Source organism: Budorcas taxicolor, chromosome X, assembly GCF_023091745.1.
Source record: "Budorcas taxicolor isolate Tak-1 chromosome X, Takin1.1, whole genome shotgun sequence".
Taxonomy (NCBI): Eukaryota; Metazoa; Chordata; class Mammalia; order Artiodactyla; family Bovidae; genus Budorcas; species Budorcas taxicolor.
The window spans coordinates 123299943-123318948 of NC_068935.1; the positions used below are offsets into that span (position 1 = coordinate 123299943).

Sequence of the window (19006 nt, forward strand, 5' to 3'; positions counted from 1 at the left end):
TAAAAAATTTGAATTTGTACACACTATCACTTTAATTTCTATTCCAAAATGGTCATCCCAGTTCATGGGGTAATATTATCCATATAGAATTGTACATCTAACATCAGCCACCAACAATAAATCCTCATGTTATTTTAAAACAATGCCTTATGAAATTTCTTAAGATAATTAAGAAAAATAGTCATTCAGTTATTTTTCAAAAGGCTATTTAAATATTTTATACAGAAACAGGCATTTCATTTCATTGTTTTCTTTTAAAGACTTAAGCAATCATTGTATTAGTTCCTCCCACTGACTTGTAAGGTAATTATACATACCACAGTCTGATGATTAACTTGAATCACTTCATCGCCAGCATGGATCTTCTTGCACCGATCCGCAGGTGACTAAATTAAACATAAAGGAAATGATATATAAGTTTTATCAATCATTTCCTCTCTATGGAAACACTATCTTAAGTTCACTCCTTTAAATTAGATCAAGAGCTTAATTATAATCGTCATAAAATTAAACTAAAAAAATGTTACTAATATTCGATATTTAATTCAGATGACCATTATATATACTACTGTAGGCAAGAATCCCTTAGAAGAGATGGAGTAGCCCTCATAGTCAACAAAAGAGTCCGAAATGCAGTACTTGGGTGCAGTCTCAAAAATGACAGAATGATCTCTGTTCGTTTCCAAGGCAAACCATTCAGTATCACAGTAATCTAAGCCTATGCCCCAACCAGTAATGCTGAAGAAGCTGAAGTTGAATGGCTCTATGAAACTCCAATACTTTGGCCACCTGATGCGAAGAACTGACTCACTGGAAAAGACTCTGACGATGGGAAAGATTGAAGGCATGAGTAGGGGACGACAGAGGATGAGACGGTTGCATGGCATCACCAACTCAATGCACCTAAGTTTGAGCAAGCCGCAGGAGTTCGTGATGGACAGGGAAGCCTGACGTGCTGCAGTCCATTGGGTAGCAGAGAGTCGGACAAGACTGAGCAACTGAACTGACTGAATATTTGATATACTATTTGTATTCTATGTAAAACTAATGACAGAAAGTAGGAATGTAAGACAATATATAGATATTTATGTTGTAAAAGACCATTATATTTCTGAGACCATTAGGGAAAAATAATAACGGCAGATTGTAAACAGGCAACCCTCTCAGTAGTTCTACTGGGCATCTGGTTCAAAAATATATATGTTAAAACATAATCTTTTAAAACTTTGGTCTTTTTCATTTAATACAAATAATTCACATCAACTTCAGCAAATATTTTCAAGTACATCTTTATGATCAGCACCAAAGCTCTGTCAACTAATAATTATATCGCTAATTTATTTCATCATTAATACCATCAATTCTGAATAAATGAGAAAAGCAAATTGAAAGGATAGCCATTAGGTCAAAGTTACATTAAATAACATTATTTTCAGTATCTAACTACAAGAGAATCCTATTTCTAATGTTTCATGCAGCATAATACATTGGCAAAACCACATTAAATAAACTAAAATGCCAACATTTATACAGGATGCAACAATTTTATCATTTTTCCTCTTTATTCCCCAAAGAGATTAAAAACAAAAACAAACAAGAAAAAAAAAACTAGTAAACTAATATTGCCAAGTTTTCTGAAGTTTTTAGGAAACTAAAATGAGATTTAAGATAGAAATTTCATAATACTGTAAGAATTTAAAATACTGTACTATTCTTTATTTTTCCCTCTAATGACTATTGATTATGTATATTAGACATTTTAATGATAATATGCATATAGGCTTTTGAATAGACAGAAAATGTATTTTATGAAAAAATGTATTTGTGTATTTATATGTGTTAATTTATCAAACACAACTATAAATACTGTAATACAATTCATTATTATCTATTGAAAGGAAAAGGAGGATGATATGGTGATGGAACTGCAAAGTAAAATGCTACTTTTAAGACACTGGAATAGGATTTTCTTTAAAAATTATTTATAATAGGCTAGAATCCAAGGTTAGATGGTATCTCAGGGAATTCCACTTATTGAAGGAGTAATACAGCCACACAATTAAGAGGGTAGTTTACCTAGGATGTCAACTCAACTTTAAGAATAGTGTCACAACAAGAAAAAAACAAGCATTTATTTCACAGCACCTACCAAATCAGACAAGACCATGTAACATTTCTGAAAAGTTTGTAAATAGAGCTGTAACTATAGAGTCAGTCCCAGTGCTATTTGGCTTACAATTGATCCTTTTAAATGAGTGCATGAAAAAAAAATCAAGTCAATGGCTCTAATTCATAATGTAAAAGAGCTTGATAGTTGCTACATAAAATTCAAAGAAACTGAAACAACTTTTTGCACAGGGAAGTGAAAAAGGAAACAATTCATACAAAGTATAGACTTTCAGTGTTAAAATTTATCCTAGAGAGAGTTTATCCAAACCCCTAATTTTACAAAGGAAAAACTAAGAAACTAGGGTATAGCAAAACAAAATAACTTACCCACTGAGTGAGCAGCTTTACTAAGACTTAACACAGATCTAATGATAAATGATTTAGGGTACCAAAAATACTGAAATACTTTCAAGAAAAAAGAATTAAATGATGAACTAGTAACATACCGTTTATATCTGAACTACTCATAGAATCAATCCTTCTTTGGTCACTCATCCATTTATAAAATATTACTAATTAATATAAACAATGCATAGTGCTCAACTTTTTTTTTTTTAACAGACTCCATACAATGTAGAGAGATTGTTTTGATCAATTCTTCAAGATACAGTTAGTTCAAAATAACCACTTCTGTGATTCCTTCCTTGTTTTTATTTGGCAGCATTTACTATTTTTTTCCTTTGTCCATCTATGCAAATTTCAGTACCTGTTTACACAGATAAATCTGTACTTGTATGCCTTAGGGGCAGCAAGTTAGTTTAATTTAAAATTTTTTTCAATACCTAGTTTCAAGTCTGGAACACAACAGACATGAAGCAGAGTTTTGCTAAATGAACAAATGATCAAACAAATGATCAGTGGAATGTACACACCAATGAGAATGATCAATCAGTGACAGGAGTATAGTTTGTAAGTATCTCACTGCATTTAAAAATGTTAAACAGTTGACAATATGCAAATAACGTATTCTTGATCTCATTTAACTCATATTTAATAACAATGAGATGCCAGCACAAAACTGCAACTTCAATGTATTTCACCATTCACAAGGAACTAAGTGAAGTGGAGGGGGAAAAAAAATCAACAAATGGTTAAAGTAATAGGTGAATTAGATGAAATAATGTTGTCTTTTTAAAAAAAACACTGGTAAAATGTTGAGAACAATAATAACTTGAGATTTAACTAATTTCACCTCAGTCTTCTTTGAAGGAACATGTTATAAACGTGATTTGTCAGAATTTCTAAAAGAAAAATATCTGAAGCTCAAAACCTGCTTAAGAGAGTGGGATGGAAATCTGGGACAACCAAATGCAGAAATAATGACTTATTATGCAACTCAAATCTATTATAGTGATCATGTTAATGTCCAACACAATCATTTCACATTTCTGTAGCTCTTTCTTTATAGTACAGTCTTTCATATTTATTATCTTATTTAATTTTCACAATAACCTAGTGAGGTATGCAGTACAGATGATATATTATTTACGATTTATAGTTGAGGACGGAGAAGGAAATGGCAACCCACTCCAGTGTTCTTGTCTGGAGAATCCTGTGGACAGAGGAGCCTGGTGGGCTGCTGTCCATAGGGCTGCACAGAGTTGGACACGACTGAAGCAACTTAGCATGCACGCATGCATGCATAGTTGAGGAAATCAAAGCAGTGAGAGTGTAAATGACTCGTCAGAAATTACACTGCCAACAAAATCAAAATTGGGTGTACAGCCTAGACTTAGTGACTCTGACCTACTGCTTGCAGTGGAGCATGTCTCAAAACCACCTTTTTTTAAAAAAAATATAAATTTATTTATTTTAATTGGAGGTTAATTACTTTACAATCTTGTATTGGTTTTGCCATACATCAACATGAATCCGCCACAGGTATACACGTGTTCCCCATCCTGAACCCCCCTCCCTCTTACCTCCCCGTACCATCCCTCTGGGTCATCCTAGTACACCAGCCCCAAGCATCCAGCATCATGCATCGAACCTGGACTGGCTATTCGTTTCATATATGATATTATACATGTTTCAATGCCATTTTCCCAAATCATCCCAGCCTCGCTCTTTCCCACAGAGTCCAAAAGACTGTTCTATACATCTGTGTACCTTTTAAAAGAGAATCTCTTATTAAAAAACAGACTGGTCTCCAGAGCTAATTCAGTAGGTCTGGGGTGGGGCATTCCCAAAGGAAGCTGATGCTGCTGGTCCAGGGATGGACTTCACTGTGAAAATGGGCCGATCTATACCATGCTGCCCCTTCACTGAATAAAGTTCAATTATACTTCAGGTATTCAGGAAACCTAACTTATCTGATGTTTCTTTCTTACACAATTTAAGTTTCCTAATAAAACTACACTATTTGTCAGATGGAGGTGGATTCTTTTAGATATTACAATAACTTGTCATGAATCAGAAAATATTTAACAAATCTCTGGCTTTGAACACAAAACATCTGATTTACTTCAGATGAACAGCTATTTTCAACTAACAAAAATGACTGAAATTCTCCCCAAATCAGTGCTTACTAACTCAGTATGTCTTTTTAGTTGTATATTTTAATCTGTTTATTTCCTTAGAAGTCAACCGGAATTATGTAAGTGCCATAAGTTGGTTAACAATAAAAGACAAAACATACTCCAAAATTTGAAATGTTAGAATACTTACATTTTCTGTAGTTCCAGTAATTACATGGAGGCCATCATATGTTGATTTAATATACATACCCTAAAAAAAACCAAAAAGACAGCATAGGAAAACAAATGAAAACTGAAATATTTTCAAGGATATTATAACCTCATTTACAAAAAGAATTGCCCTATCAAGTTAAAATTGCCATTGCCGCAGGGATGAATCCATGATTCAATAAGGCTGTCTTTAAACTTTAAGAAATTCCTATCTGAATGTTCTGGCTTCTAAAGTTTGCCTGAAGAAGCCTGTACTCAGCTTAATCAAATGATTACTTGAATAGTGAACTTACAAAATGCCTCATGGTAATTCAATATCCTGAAGAACATAGTTCACTCTCCTCAAAATCCATACTACATGTGCTGTGGCAAAATAAAAGTTACAATGGGAAATTCAAATATTGGGATATTATTAGTTTATTATATTTGATACATATTATACAATAAAAAGTAGGTTTCTATAGAGCCACTACAGAACTACTGGACACAGAAGAATGATAAAATATTGTTTATATAAAATTTTTTTTCTGTTCCTCTTTTGTGGTATCTTACACATTGTCTTAATCTTATTGCTGAAGTTTTAATAATTACATCCAATGACCTATCAATAATTAACAGGTGGAATTCCCTGGCAGTTCAGAGGTTAGGGCTCCACACTGTCACTGCTGAGGGCCCAGGTTCAATCCCTGGTTGGGGAATTAGATTCCACAAGCTGCACAATGTGGCCAAAAATGAATAAATATTTAAAATTAAAATCATAATAATATTAATTTAGAGGTAATGTGTGGCACCCCTTCTCCCAATAAAGAAGAAATTCCGTTTCCATTTAAACAAAGTGATTTCAGAAAAAGCTTCATTAAAGATAAAATATTATCTAGAAATCTTCAAATTATTAAAGTTTTAAGAACAAATGAAACCTTTAAGTTACGCCAGTTATGACAGGACCCTAAAAGAAATTACAAGAAAGGATTCACATTTTAAATACTGAAACATTTTCATTTAAATAAATCAGAAAAAAAAAATAGATGATTCTCTGAATGGCCTTTTTTCCTAAGGAACATTCTGATAAAAAATTTACTGAGTTTTACTTTGAAACTAATTTGCATCTCAACTATTGACTTCAAAAATTAAACAATACTAACTTTAAAATAAACCTGAAGCCTGAAATATAAGGGACTTAATAACTAAGAACAATCATTTTGGAAAAAGAAGACATTTAAATAATTATGTGTAGACAATTGAAGTGTTAATTTCCTATACCTGGATGTTAACATTTTGATATCTAAATGTACTTGTGTTTTCACTAAAAATAACTAAGAAATAAAAACAAGAAGCAATAAGCTCATGGCCTGGAATTATTAAGAAGTCATTGGGTAGGTTTTAATTCAGAAAAGTCATTTCAGTAATGTCATATGTCTAAGATGTTGGTATCAGTTCACAGACTGTTTAAGCCTGGATCTCTTACTGTGAAACAAAATAAATGTAATTTTACAAGATGTTCATTTATCTGTGAATTCTAATTTCTTATATGAAAGTTCATCATTTTATATGAAATAAATAACTAACCTCAACAAACATAAAAATGGAAATTAATTAAGAAATTGGTTAGTTCTTGGCTACAACCATATGGTAATATTCAACCTTATACAGGTGACAAGTATATAACATACTTTATTTAATGCCATTATTTATTGGAAGGTAATACAACAGTGCTACATAGAACGGGACAAGATTCTTGCAATCATTTCCCCCATGGGAGTTACCAAATGACATCAAATTAATAAAGAATTTTTAAGTACATTTGTAAGAGCGAAACACTAAATTTTGTTTTAGTTTTTTACATAGAAGGATTGTGAGAGGATTAAGTGGGAAAAAAAACAGTGAAATAAAACAATATAGCAATATATAACTTGGACATACACAACAATCATCACTCAACATTATCTATCACTATCATCACTTAACAGCTACTTGTTACAATCTGCTAAGGATTGTGTTAGTGTTTGACATTTATTTACAATGGTCTGTGTGGTACACACTATGATTCTCTCTGTTTCAGGAATAAGGAAACTGAGTTACTGATAGACTGGGCAGGTCTGCCAAAGGAGGTGAAGCTGTGTTTCGAGCCCAGAAAATATTCTCAACCATGAGGCTCCTAATTTACAGATTTATTAACAGAAGGGTTGTCTACCTTCACTTTCCTTATTAGAACAGAGTATTTGGGAATTGTAGATACTGAGTCAAACAGTCACTGTTTAACATCCATTCTAAAAAGATGAAGACCTCTCTAGCACACATACACTAAGTTCAATGTGGTTATAAAAGAATAACTGGGTTTGACCTTTTACAAATTTATTTTAATCACCTACCTCTTCTGACAACTGCAAGTAAAAGTTGATTATATTTCTCTCCACACTTCTTTCAACAGTGCATTACTGATAATGAATTAAGGTGTCTGACAAGAGCTCTATATAATTTCTTAAATGATTAGGTCATAAAGAAAGTCTGGTCTCCTAAAATAAATATTTAGAAAAATCATTATATTCATCAGGATAATAAGAACTCATGGAGATAATCTAGTTATGACTCAGGAAATGAAATCTGTATGCAATTACTACACATACCAGGAACTTTAAAAATGGCAATTGTAAGCTAAAGCAAGTTATCAGTTATAGGAAGAGGATTTCATCATTATATATAATTAAATGTGTAATTTATATTAAAGCTAATTTTTTTTCAGATGGACAAAGTATATTTTTTAAATGCTTAAATAAATAAGGATCTAGCTATGTATACAGAGTTCAGTTTTAGCAACTTCATAGTTATGAGCAATAAAACAAATAAAACATATTTTTAAAATGCCACATAGAATGAAGATATTTTGTTTTATGCAACAAACCATTCATTGTAACTGCTTTTCATAATCAAGACTGACTTCTTCAGCTTTTTCATCTTTCTGGTGGTACTAACAAGGAAAATGGCCAAAAGTCAGGCACAAACAGAAAGTAAGAGAAGAAACAAGTTACTTGGATGCATTTCAAACTAATCATCTTCTGAATAATGAAGAGTTCACAGAAATACATCTGATCACTTGGTCACCTCTCAGAAAGGGTCAAACAGCAGAAGGACATGTAATTCAAATGGTCCTTTTTTTGGGACTGAGACAAATCTGGTTTTCCATTTCATCAAAATCTTCATTCTTCCTTCCTTCCTTTTTTCTTTTAAAGCAATTAATTAATTCTGGAGCTGATTCCAACAGCTCCCTGTCTTCTGTTCAGCTTACCAAAATGACATGTGCTTTACTGTCTTCAAATGGCGGTTAACCAATGGAGCCAAAGCAACCTCACAGTCAAGTCAATGGAATAAAGCATTTTAGGAGCGAGTCCAAGTGCCTAAACAGCAAAAGAACTCTCTAAAGCAAAGAGGCTTTCTCAAGGTTGCTCCCTAAGCCCTTTCCTCTCTATTCTTTCCATCTCTTGGCTCTGATCTAGTTTTGATATGTTCCAATAGTTCTCATTTTCCTTTCTTTAACTTTTTGCTAATCATTGTTATTTAAAAGCATTTTAGAAGCTAGCTTGATATATTTTAATCATTACTAAGCACAATGCCCACTATTCCTTATAATGCTCAGGACTCTCAAAACTAAGAAATCCTAGGACTACTTTGACTACTTAGGTAGAAAGTTGATGAACAATCTATCTAGTTTATCAGTGCAAGAATAAAGCCCGTTACCTTTTACCTATGAGAGATGTTCTGCTTTGAAAGAGGTAGAAGATCATCTGCAGATGTTTTAAACCGATTAAACTCCATTAAAGCTTGGTATTCTCCCATGTTTTTCTGTTCCTTTCCTTCATTTAAACACTTCTATGGCTAAGCTCATGCTAAATGTCACCCAAATCCTCAAATCTATTTCAAATGTGACTAAACTTAAAACAAGTGATTGATTTTTAAAATGATACCTTGAGTAAAGTTACATAAGATTTTTATTCAGTCATCTCCCCTTTAACATGAATCACATGAAATGGTTTTTCACATAACCCCTTTTATTAATATTCAACATGTTAGCTTTTTCTTTTTGTCCCTTGGAAATATTTTCCCAATGAAATGGTGCTGATTACCCTTTTAAATGGATTCCTCTAAGTAGTTCTAATTTTAAAGTCATCCTCCTGAACTTCTCGTACCTCCTTTTAGCCACCCCAAGTTTAACTGTGGGATAATGGAACAAACTTTGGTAAATTGCACCTCATTTAGATTTACCTGGATTTAATCTCTGCCTCTATTGTATGTTACCTTAATGTCATACACGGCAAACTGGTGAGGATCTATGATACCATTTTCTCATTAATACCTACTCTACAGAGTTGGGAGGATGATACCTGGTTAATGGTAGGTACTCACTCCTTCCTTTTCTCTACCAGCTCTCTTTCAGAATAACTGAACCTGGTTCTTGGCATTTTAAGTTCATGACTATTCCAAAGAGCACATCCAGCTCTACGTACTTGATATTAAAAAAAATAAAAGACCCCTGTCCAGGGGGTCTTTTGAAAATAAAAATCAAGGTTTCATCAAGTCCATAAATGAGCAATGTGTTGACTCACTTCACATGGTTATTTTCACCTCATTATTTCAGTGGAAATTAGAGGAAATATTCAGGCTTTTTTCTCAGGACAACACTGTCCTCAGAACTGCAAATTCATAGAGCTACAGGGAGCTTTAAAGAGGATCTAGTCCATCCCTTAGCACTCTTGCCTGGAAAATCCCATGGATGGAGGAGCCTGATAGGCTGCAGTCCATGGGGTCATGAAGAGTTGGATACGACTGAGCGACTTCCCTTTCATTTTTCACTTTCATGCATTGGAGAAGGAAATGGCAACCCACTCTGGTGTTCTTGCCTGGAGAGTCCCAGAGACGGGGGAGCCTGGTGGGCTGCCGTCTACGGGGTCGCACAGAGTCGGACACAACTGAAGCGACTTAGCAGCAGCAGCAGTCCATCCCTTCCTGCCCCTCACATTCTACAGATGAAAATATCACAGCCAAGGAGGTTTAATTTACTTCCTCACCTCTCCCATATCCCACTCACAGCTCTATTTTATGGAAGTGATTTGTATCCAGATTTTCTGTCTCCTACTCTAGTATTACATAGTAGCAGTTCATAATTTCTCACAGTGCAAATCATGCTTAAAGAACTTTCTTTCCTTCAGAACTACTAAAAGGGGAGATTTTAAAGAAGGAAAATCTTTAATACTATGGGTAGAAAGATGCTTTAAATAAAATCGGACTTTGTAAAACATAACTAAAAGGAAGTAAGAATTAAAATCATAAATATTACTTCAAATAAGTTTATAAACATTAAAATAAATTCTAAAACTAATATAAATATAGCTAATAACACTTATAGGTTACAATGATGACATACTTTGGCTATATTTGAGATGCTAATTTCCATCTTTCCAGGAAAATACAGATACAAGCCACAAAAAGACAGGGAACTATGATTACTCAAAAGTAATTTGTTAAGCATCCAGAGAAAAGTCGTTCTATAGAAAACAGGACTTTAAGCTAAAAAAATCACTGGTGACCAATGAAGGCGTTGCTCCCAGAAACCGTTATATATATATATATATACACACACACACATACATATATATACACACTTACACATACACCACACACATATATTCAATCGAAGAAGGAAGGTCACATAAAAAGTTAAACCTGCACAGGAATCTATAAGAATATATTATCTGAATTACACTGTTAACAGTAGTTTTTAAGATTTCTATTTTCTAAAATATCCTTATTAGTATTCTTGGAAAATTCACCTATAGGGAGAGTAGAAACACGGTAGCATCAAACTATCATAAAATAGTTGTGTGGTAGGCAAGATGTTCTCCAGTCAGTTTCCTGTTTTTCTTTTTTTTTCATCTCTCACTTATTAATAGTAATATTATATGCTTTCTTTCTAGAGGCTCATTAAAAGACAAGGTATCCCTTGGGTTAAATTTAGAATCAATAAAATTTTTAATCAGGTGAACAAAATATAGGAGATTATCTTTATTATGACATAATAAAAAATACATCTCATAGATGTTAGCCTAGTTTTAGTGATATCTACCTGCTTACTTACCCTTAAAAGAAAGAAAAGATGTGAATTATAAAGAATATTGGGTTTATTTAGCCTATACAATCTAAGGGAAGAGAGACCTATTAAAACGAACAAACAAAAGCAAAATAAACAAAACACCCATTTGCATCAGCAGGTAACACTGCAGTTTTTATTACGAAATACTTAAATTTCCTGTAAATCTAAGGAACTTTGATGGAGAAGGCAATGGCACACCACTCCAGTACTCTTGCCTGGAAAATCCCATGGACGGAGGAGCCTGGAAGGCTGCAGTCCATGGGGTTGCCGAGGGTTGGACCTGACTGAGCGACTTCCCTTTCATTTTTCACTTTCATGCATTGAAGAAGGAATTGGCAACCCACTCCAGTGTTCTTGCCTGGAGAATCCCAAGGACGGGGGAGCCTGGTGGGCTGCCGTCTCTGGTGTCGCACAGAGTCGGACACGACTGAAGTGACTTAGCAGCAGCAGCAAGGAACTTTGATAAGGGTTAAAAATGTAACTAAAGCTAATTTATTTACCAAAGTAAACAGGCTAATTCAGAAATCACTATTTTAAATTTTCTTTCATTTTCTTTTATCTTTATAAAACTTTTTATCATGACTAACTCCCACCACTTCAATTCCTCTAGGGGAGAAAAAAAAAACCTATTCATTCTGTTAAAATTAATGAATTCTCATATTTGGGGGCTGCCCACCCATACTATTAGCTGTCTGTTGATGGATGGTAGCTTTGATAAACATGGTTTCTCTTACCAGCCCTTCACTTGGTTTGATGTTTGCCAGCTGAATCACTTCAAGGTGGGCAGACTGTGAAACTAGAGGATCTGACGACAGGGATATGATGTGGTCACAGACTCCAGAAAGAGTTTTACACTGAAAACAAACAAACAAAAAATTATGGTCAACACATGTTGTAAATAAATCACTTTTTACTGTAATATCTTTTACAAGGAAAACGAAAAAATAGAAGAAGGTACTTGGCATTTTATTTTATAATATCTGAATTAAAAAGATATTCAGGTTAAGAAATACACACACACAAAACACATCTATGTCTAAATTATAAATATAAGAAAGTGAAGTCGCTCAGTAGTATCCGACTCTTTGCGACCCTGTGGGATTCTCCAGGCAAGAATACTGGAGTGGGTTGCCACTTTCTTCTCCAGGGGATCTTCCAGACCCAGGGATTGAACCCAGGTCTCCCGCATTGCAGGCAGACCCTTTAACCTCTGAGCCACCAGGGCAGACCCCAATAAATATAAGAACTACACATCAAAATTGGAAGATCTCCTGGAGAAGGAAATGGCAACCCACTCCAGTATTCTTGCTTGGAGAATCTCATGGACAGGGGAGCCAGGCGGGCTACAGTCCATGGGATTGCAAAGAGTCAGACTTGATTGAAGCGACTTAGCATGAATGCATACATAAAAATATTCAAGAAAGTTATGGTTATGTTTTGTTTCTATTATTTGATTCATCAGATCTAAAATGAAATGATTGTATCAAAACAATCTTAATAACCTGAACACTTCTTGATACTAGCCACTGGATGGAAGAGAATTCAACAACTTCAAAGACCTTGAAGGTTTTCTACTTTATGATCCGAAAACTTAAAAAAAAAAATCCAGCCAAAATCCAGGGAAAATGAATCTCCCAAATCTGCTTGGTGAACTCCTCCCTCTCATTTGTCTAGACTTTCCTTCTCAAGGTTACCTTTCTGCAAAGTTTCCCCTTCCTCCAGGCAAAGTTTGGCACTCCCTCAAACCTGCTTTCTCAACGTTCTATGAACTGTCCGAAACTGTATAGCTTCATTCAGAAGCCCTCTAAGGCTGGGACCACGTCCTACTCATCTCTGACTTCTCTTCCTCCCCTACCCCTAAGAGACAGATCCTAGAACATTTGTTGTTGTTGACTGAGGACACAAAATTAGTGCTTAAATTAGGATAAATCTATTCATACCTTCTATCCAACAAGTTATATTTGTTCTGTGACCACTTCATTACTCTACTTAAGGGGGTCAGTTCCCTCAGGGCTCTTTATTTGCTGCATTCTCCACATGGTCCATGACCTTGGTCTCTGCTTGGTTCAGCTTTCTCACCCCACAGAAACTGCCTGGCTAAATTTCTCCCCCTTATTGCAGCCCTGCCCTTTGCATCTGCTTTTCATGGCTGCACGTTTACTGTGGCTATCAACCCCTAAGGACAGACCATGGACAGCATGGAAAGCATCAGCTTGGTATGAAGAGATGTGGGCAATCACCACACTGCCAGCTACTTGCTGTGTGTCTGTGAGCAAGTTATCTTATATCCTTGAAGTTCAGTTTACACATGTAGAAAATGAGGTAATAAAAATTATTTTATATGTTTTACATGACAAATCAGGATAATGAATATATATTTTAAAAGTCTAATATGGTTTCTGTCCAAAGAAGACATCAAATAAATGTTTATTCTTCCCTTGTTGCTTTCTGTAAGCTCAAAGGGCTTGGTTCTCACTCATGGGATGAATTATCTTATTATTCTTAACTCCATGGCCTTGCTAATGATGTTACAATGACCAGTAATCATAGTGCATGGTCATAATGGGAAGTTCAAACCTCTTTACTCTCTCTGATGTTCAAGTTTCAATGCTTTCAAGAGATACTGTGTAGGTATTTACCCTGAAGCTGCTAAGCAAAGTGTGAACAGGAAGACTATCTCTCAGAACTATAGGGAACTGCACAGGGTGAGCGTCATAGGCATATGACTTGTGCACAAGGGCCTGCATTTAGTATTACACTCTGCTGGTGCCATTTTGGCATTCTTAATTCTTTTTGAAAAAGGAGCTTCATATTTTCACTTTGCACTGGGTCTCACATATTATGTAGCCCATCCTGGGACGGTAGTTTCTGTGTTTTTTAAATTTCTTTTGAAAATATTCATCAGCAGCCAGGAGGAAAAAGACAGAATGGCAGCCCTTTACAAAAATGTCTACGGTTCAAATTGCTACTGTTTGATGGGAAGAAAAGCAACTGGGGCAGATTTAAATCTTTTAACTGTTCCTTTCCTTTCTTAAGTGGTTTCATTTTCATTCTTATTTTCTCTCTATCTCAAGAGTGGCGGGGGGCAGGACGGATAACAATGTTAATATGAAGGGTTTCTATATAGAATACTTGAATTGCATGATAATCTGAAAATAAATAGGAAGGTAAAGAATATATAAAAATGGCTCAACATGTGTGTACTGCAACACTCAAGGCCTCATATAACACACTAGTAATGAGCAACAGTAGCTCTCCTATTCAAGTACTGGAAGCACTCAGAAGTGGAGTAGGAGGAAAAGAAGAAAAACTACACTGTAGGTATTTTTACAAAAAAAAACAAAACACAATTAAATCTACCATATTAAGTTGCAAATCATTTTTTCAGATTTCTCCACTGAGTAATTTTATTTGTCAAATGCCTGCTATGTTCTAGGTCTGCTGGAAATACGAAAGATGAATAAAACATTGACTTTACTAGCAAAGCTATCAGGATTTAACAGATTAAAAACTTTGGAAAAAATAATAGACTTAGAAAAGAAACTTGGCTAGAACCTTGCTCCCTATTTGAGAGATAACGTACTAGAATCTTTATATTGTAGCATTTGGCACTTGGTTCAATAAGCCAGTTAGAAGGGATACAAAATGGCTTGGTTTCATATACTAATTCTACACTCATTACTGTATCATACACCAAGCCACTGCAGGAAACCACATTAAGGGTACTACAGAAAAGTTCCAAGGAAGTTAGTATTTTTATTTATTTATTTACTTATTTACTGAATTTGAAGTAGGGTTTAGAACTTCTTTTTCTTTTTTTAAAATAATTTTTAAGGGTCATTTTCCACTTACAGTTATTATAGAATATTGGCTAGATTCCCCATGTTGTAGCACACATCCTTGAGCCTATTTTACACCTAACACTTTGTATCTCCCACTCTCCACCCCTAGATTTCTCTTCCCTCCCCCAGTGGTAACCACTACTTTGTTCTGTGATTTGGTTTCTTTTCTGTTATATTCAGTAGTGTGAATGAAAAAATACTGTCTGCCATATCCACAAACAAAGGATGCAGAGACCACCAAGCCCTTAGCCACTGCAGCCACCCTCAAAGGTGCACCCCGAGGAGACTGAGAATGGGAAAGAGGGTGCTGGCTAAGGTGTGTATCAAAAGAATTAATTTCAGTGAACCAGACTCCTGCATCTTCCCATACATGGGCAAGTACTAATTTCGTTAACTTGAGATGTTTGGTTTTCTTTAATTAACAGTGATCTTTTGATGTTCCCTAGTCTTTGTTGCAAAAAACCATATATACCCTGGTTACTCCCTAACCTCTTGGGAGCTGTTCCTCAGAACTATTTGAGAGGCTGCTTATAGGACTTGAGTTCTCAGACAGTCTACCGAATAAACCATAATTCTCAACTTTTAGGTTTTGCATTTTATTCAGTTGACACTAGTCTGTTGTAGATTTTAGATTCCACATGTAAGTGACATCTAAAGTATTTGTCTTTCTCAGTCTGACTTATGTCACTTACCATGATGCCCTAAACGTCCTTGTAAAAAGTTAATTTTTCCCTTCAGTGAAATTATAATATTATGCCATCATATTAACACACAGTATTATCTATTGCTACCTAATAGTGTATCCCAGAGAAAGAAAATTAACTATAATATACTAAGAAAATACATTCTTTATTATTAAAAGTTAACATCAACACTACAGAGTACCTACCATGTGTGCTGCACAACGCTAAATACCTCATTATTTCATGCATCTTTTTAACAACTTTCTGAAGTAGTTATTATTATAGTCAGTTTAGTAGATGAGAACGGAGAAGGCAATGGCACCCCACTCCAGTACTCTTGCCTGGAAAATCCCATGGGCGGAGGAGCCTGGTAGGCTGCAGTCCATGGGGTCGTGAAGAGTCAGACACGACTGAGTGACTTCATTTTCACTTTTCACTTTCATGCACTGGAGAAGGAAATGGCAACCCACTCCAGTATTCTTGCCTGGAGAATCCCAGGGACGGAGGAGCTTAGTGGGCTGCCGTCTATGGGGCTGCAGAGAGTCGGACACAACTAAAGTGACTTAGCAGCAGCAGCAGCAGCAGATGAGAAAGCAAGGCTAAATAAAGTCACTGTCTTGGCAACAAAACAATCTGACTTCTTAATCATTATGCTTACCATCTCTTCAATCCTTAAATCTCCATTTGTTGATTAGTTTAATTTTTTATTGTTTAAAATCTATGTTAGTATTAAAGGGACGTTATATAACATGTTTAAACTACATAGTATAATGAAATGTAAGGTGTGCCTACAAGTGTTCTTGCAATTTATAATGCAGTTTAGATAAGAACTAGTAGACTTGGGAGTATGAAAGAAGCAGCTCTCCGGGAAAACTTGCAATTTTAGCAACAAAAAAGACAACTCTATTCTAGTTAGAAGATAACTGTAGCCACTTGCATAAAGGAGATTCTTTCACTATTTTTGCAATATTTATATCAAAGAATTTTAGATTCTATTTATCTTTAGTTCTAAAAATAGAAACAATTTTTGAAATTTTAAATTAAAGCCTAGTAAAATATGTCTTTAGTATAAAGGAAACATAAAATGGCAATGAGTATTATAACTGATCCTCTGGATTCTGTTTATACTATGCAAAATGGTGAGAAAAGATTAGTGACTGAATAACAGTTAACAGATATGGTTAGCTAGTATTTAAGAAACTTTTAAAACAGAAGAGTGTCATGGGCTGGATTTAATGGTATTAGCATTTTTTTCCTCTCCAGTTATTTATACAAATTTCAAATTTGAATTAATATAATCATAGAGTATATTTTCAGGAAGAAATAGGGCCTTTTCATCCTCTATCCTATACACATAGTATATTTTATATAGGTTTGCATATAATGTATGGCTGGTTCACCCAAATCTAAAAGTTCTTAGGGGGAAAAAAATATCTGAACATAGCACGTTTAGTATAAAATAGTGGTTTTTAAAAAGTCATAAAAGCAATGTTTCAGCCACTGTGAAGATTCGAAAAACAGCAATCTTACAATAATATACTAACCACTAACAGAGCATTATTTCAGTATCTCTGATGAGCATTCTTTCATTATCACTGAACCTGTCAGACACTTTTTAGATTAATATGTGAAATAAACTATAGTATTTTTAAAAGGAAATGGAGAAAGCATTCTAAGTGCAAACAACAGTGAATAGGGAAGGAGTAAGTAAAAAGTTTTAAGTCAGCCTCTTAGCCTGGGAGCACATTCAGCCAGACGTGATTAAGCTACTTAAAGTATTTTTATTTATGCTTTTCTAAATAAGTAGAATACTGGATAGTTATTCTTCTGAGTATACTGGAGGAAATGAATGGAAATTATCTTTATATTTAAAAATAAGAAATTCATTTCACATAGAAAAGAACCTCAGGTTCAGAAGTTTAACAAAAGGATTTATACAAGGAAATTTCTACTTTCAGGTATACACATATATAAAAGGGACAACAGTGTAAAACTAAGATAAAATGAGGAAACAATAAACAGATGAATATGTATTTTAAGATGGGAAAAATGATGTGAAAGCTACAATTTAAGGACAGCAAAAATAATTCAGGTTTCTTATCAATAATATGAAAAACATTAACAAAAGTTTAGTTTTGATAAATAATATATACATATTAAAATATTGATATATAAATAATGTTTCAACTAAAATAGTCTAGAGGACAGAGCATATTTTTATTTTGTTTGGTTTATATATTATTATACCTCAGTATTATTACGGAGAAGGAAATGGCACCCCATTCCAGTGTTATTGCCTGGAGAACCCCAGGGACGGGAAGCCTGGGGGGCTGCCATCTATGGGGTCACACAGAGTCAGACATGACTGAAGCAACTTAGCAGCAGTATTATAAGTCATGTAACTGTCAATTTAGTATATTTCCAATATAATTGGTAAACGAGAGGCTTTGTTTTTATAAAATAGTACAAATTTAGTCCAATATTAAATAGTGAAAACTCTAAATTATATAAGCTTCATTCAGAAATACAGTGTTTATAGTACTTGCCAGATCTATGCTGAGTTAGCAACTGTGCACTTACAATGGCTCCCTAAACCTACTTTGGGCTTCCCAGGTGGCATTAGTGGTAAAGATCCTGCCTGTCAATGCAGGAGACTTAAAAGATGCAGCTTTGATCCCTGGGTCGGGAAGATCCCTTGGAGGAGGGAATGGTAAACCACTCCAGTACTCTTGCTTGGAGAATCCCATGGACAGAGGAGCCTGGTAGGTCACAAAGTCCATAGGGTCACAAAGAGTCAGATACGACCGAAGTGACTTAGCACACACCAACCTACTCTACAGCACAGGGAACTCTACTCAATATTTTATAATAACCTAAATAGGAAAAGAATCTGAAAAAGAATAGATATATGTATAACTGAATCACTTTTCTATACACCTGAAATTAATACATTGTAAATCAACTATGAAGTGAAGTGAAAGTTGCTCAGTCATGTCCGATTCTTTGCAACCCCATGGACTATACTGTTGATGGAATTCTCTAGGTATCCCACACTGCAGGTGGATTCTTTTACAGCTGAGCCACAAGGGAAGCCCATAAATCAACTATACTCTAATATAGAATAAAAATTAAAACAGGAGTGAACAATTAATTTAAATTGATATTAAGAAGTATTAATACATATGTGTTTCTTTTGCTGTCTCACATACAGACACATTCCCCAACATAGGAAGAATTTCTTACTCATATGAGTAAAAAGAACTGTTTGAGAAATCTTTTTTAAATTTTAAAAACTAATACAATAGAATAAAATTTCAATTTTAAACCAATATAAAAATTATATTTGTATATAACAAAGATTAAGAGTCTCAAAGAGCTTCAGAAAGCAACTGTATTTACAAATAAACAATTAAGGTCATATGAACTTTTTTCCAAAAAGACCTAGAAAACTCTCCAATCCCTTTAGGTTTTAGACTCTGATGG

The 19006-nt window shown here is 34.5% G+C and overlaps 1 protein-coding gene across 1 annotated transcript in view; it reads right to left on the reverse strand.

The window, feature by feature from the left end:
* CNKSR2 (connector enhancer of kinase suppressor of Ras 2) overlaps positions 1-19006 on the reverse strand; it is a 281300-nt gene that overhangs the window by 141341 nt on the left and 120953 nt on the right. The window contains exons 6-8 of the mRNA XM_052663048.1: positions 11733-11852; positions 4837-4896; positions 318-386 (exon numbers count right to left, since the gene is read on the reverse strand). Of these exons, the coding sequence (XP_052519008.1) occupies positions 318-386; positions 4837-4896; positions 11733-11852 (249 nt within the window). The remainder of the gene's footprint in view (positions 1-317; positions 387-4836; positions 4897-11732; positions 11853-19006) is intronic.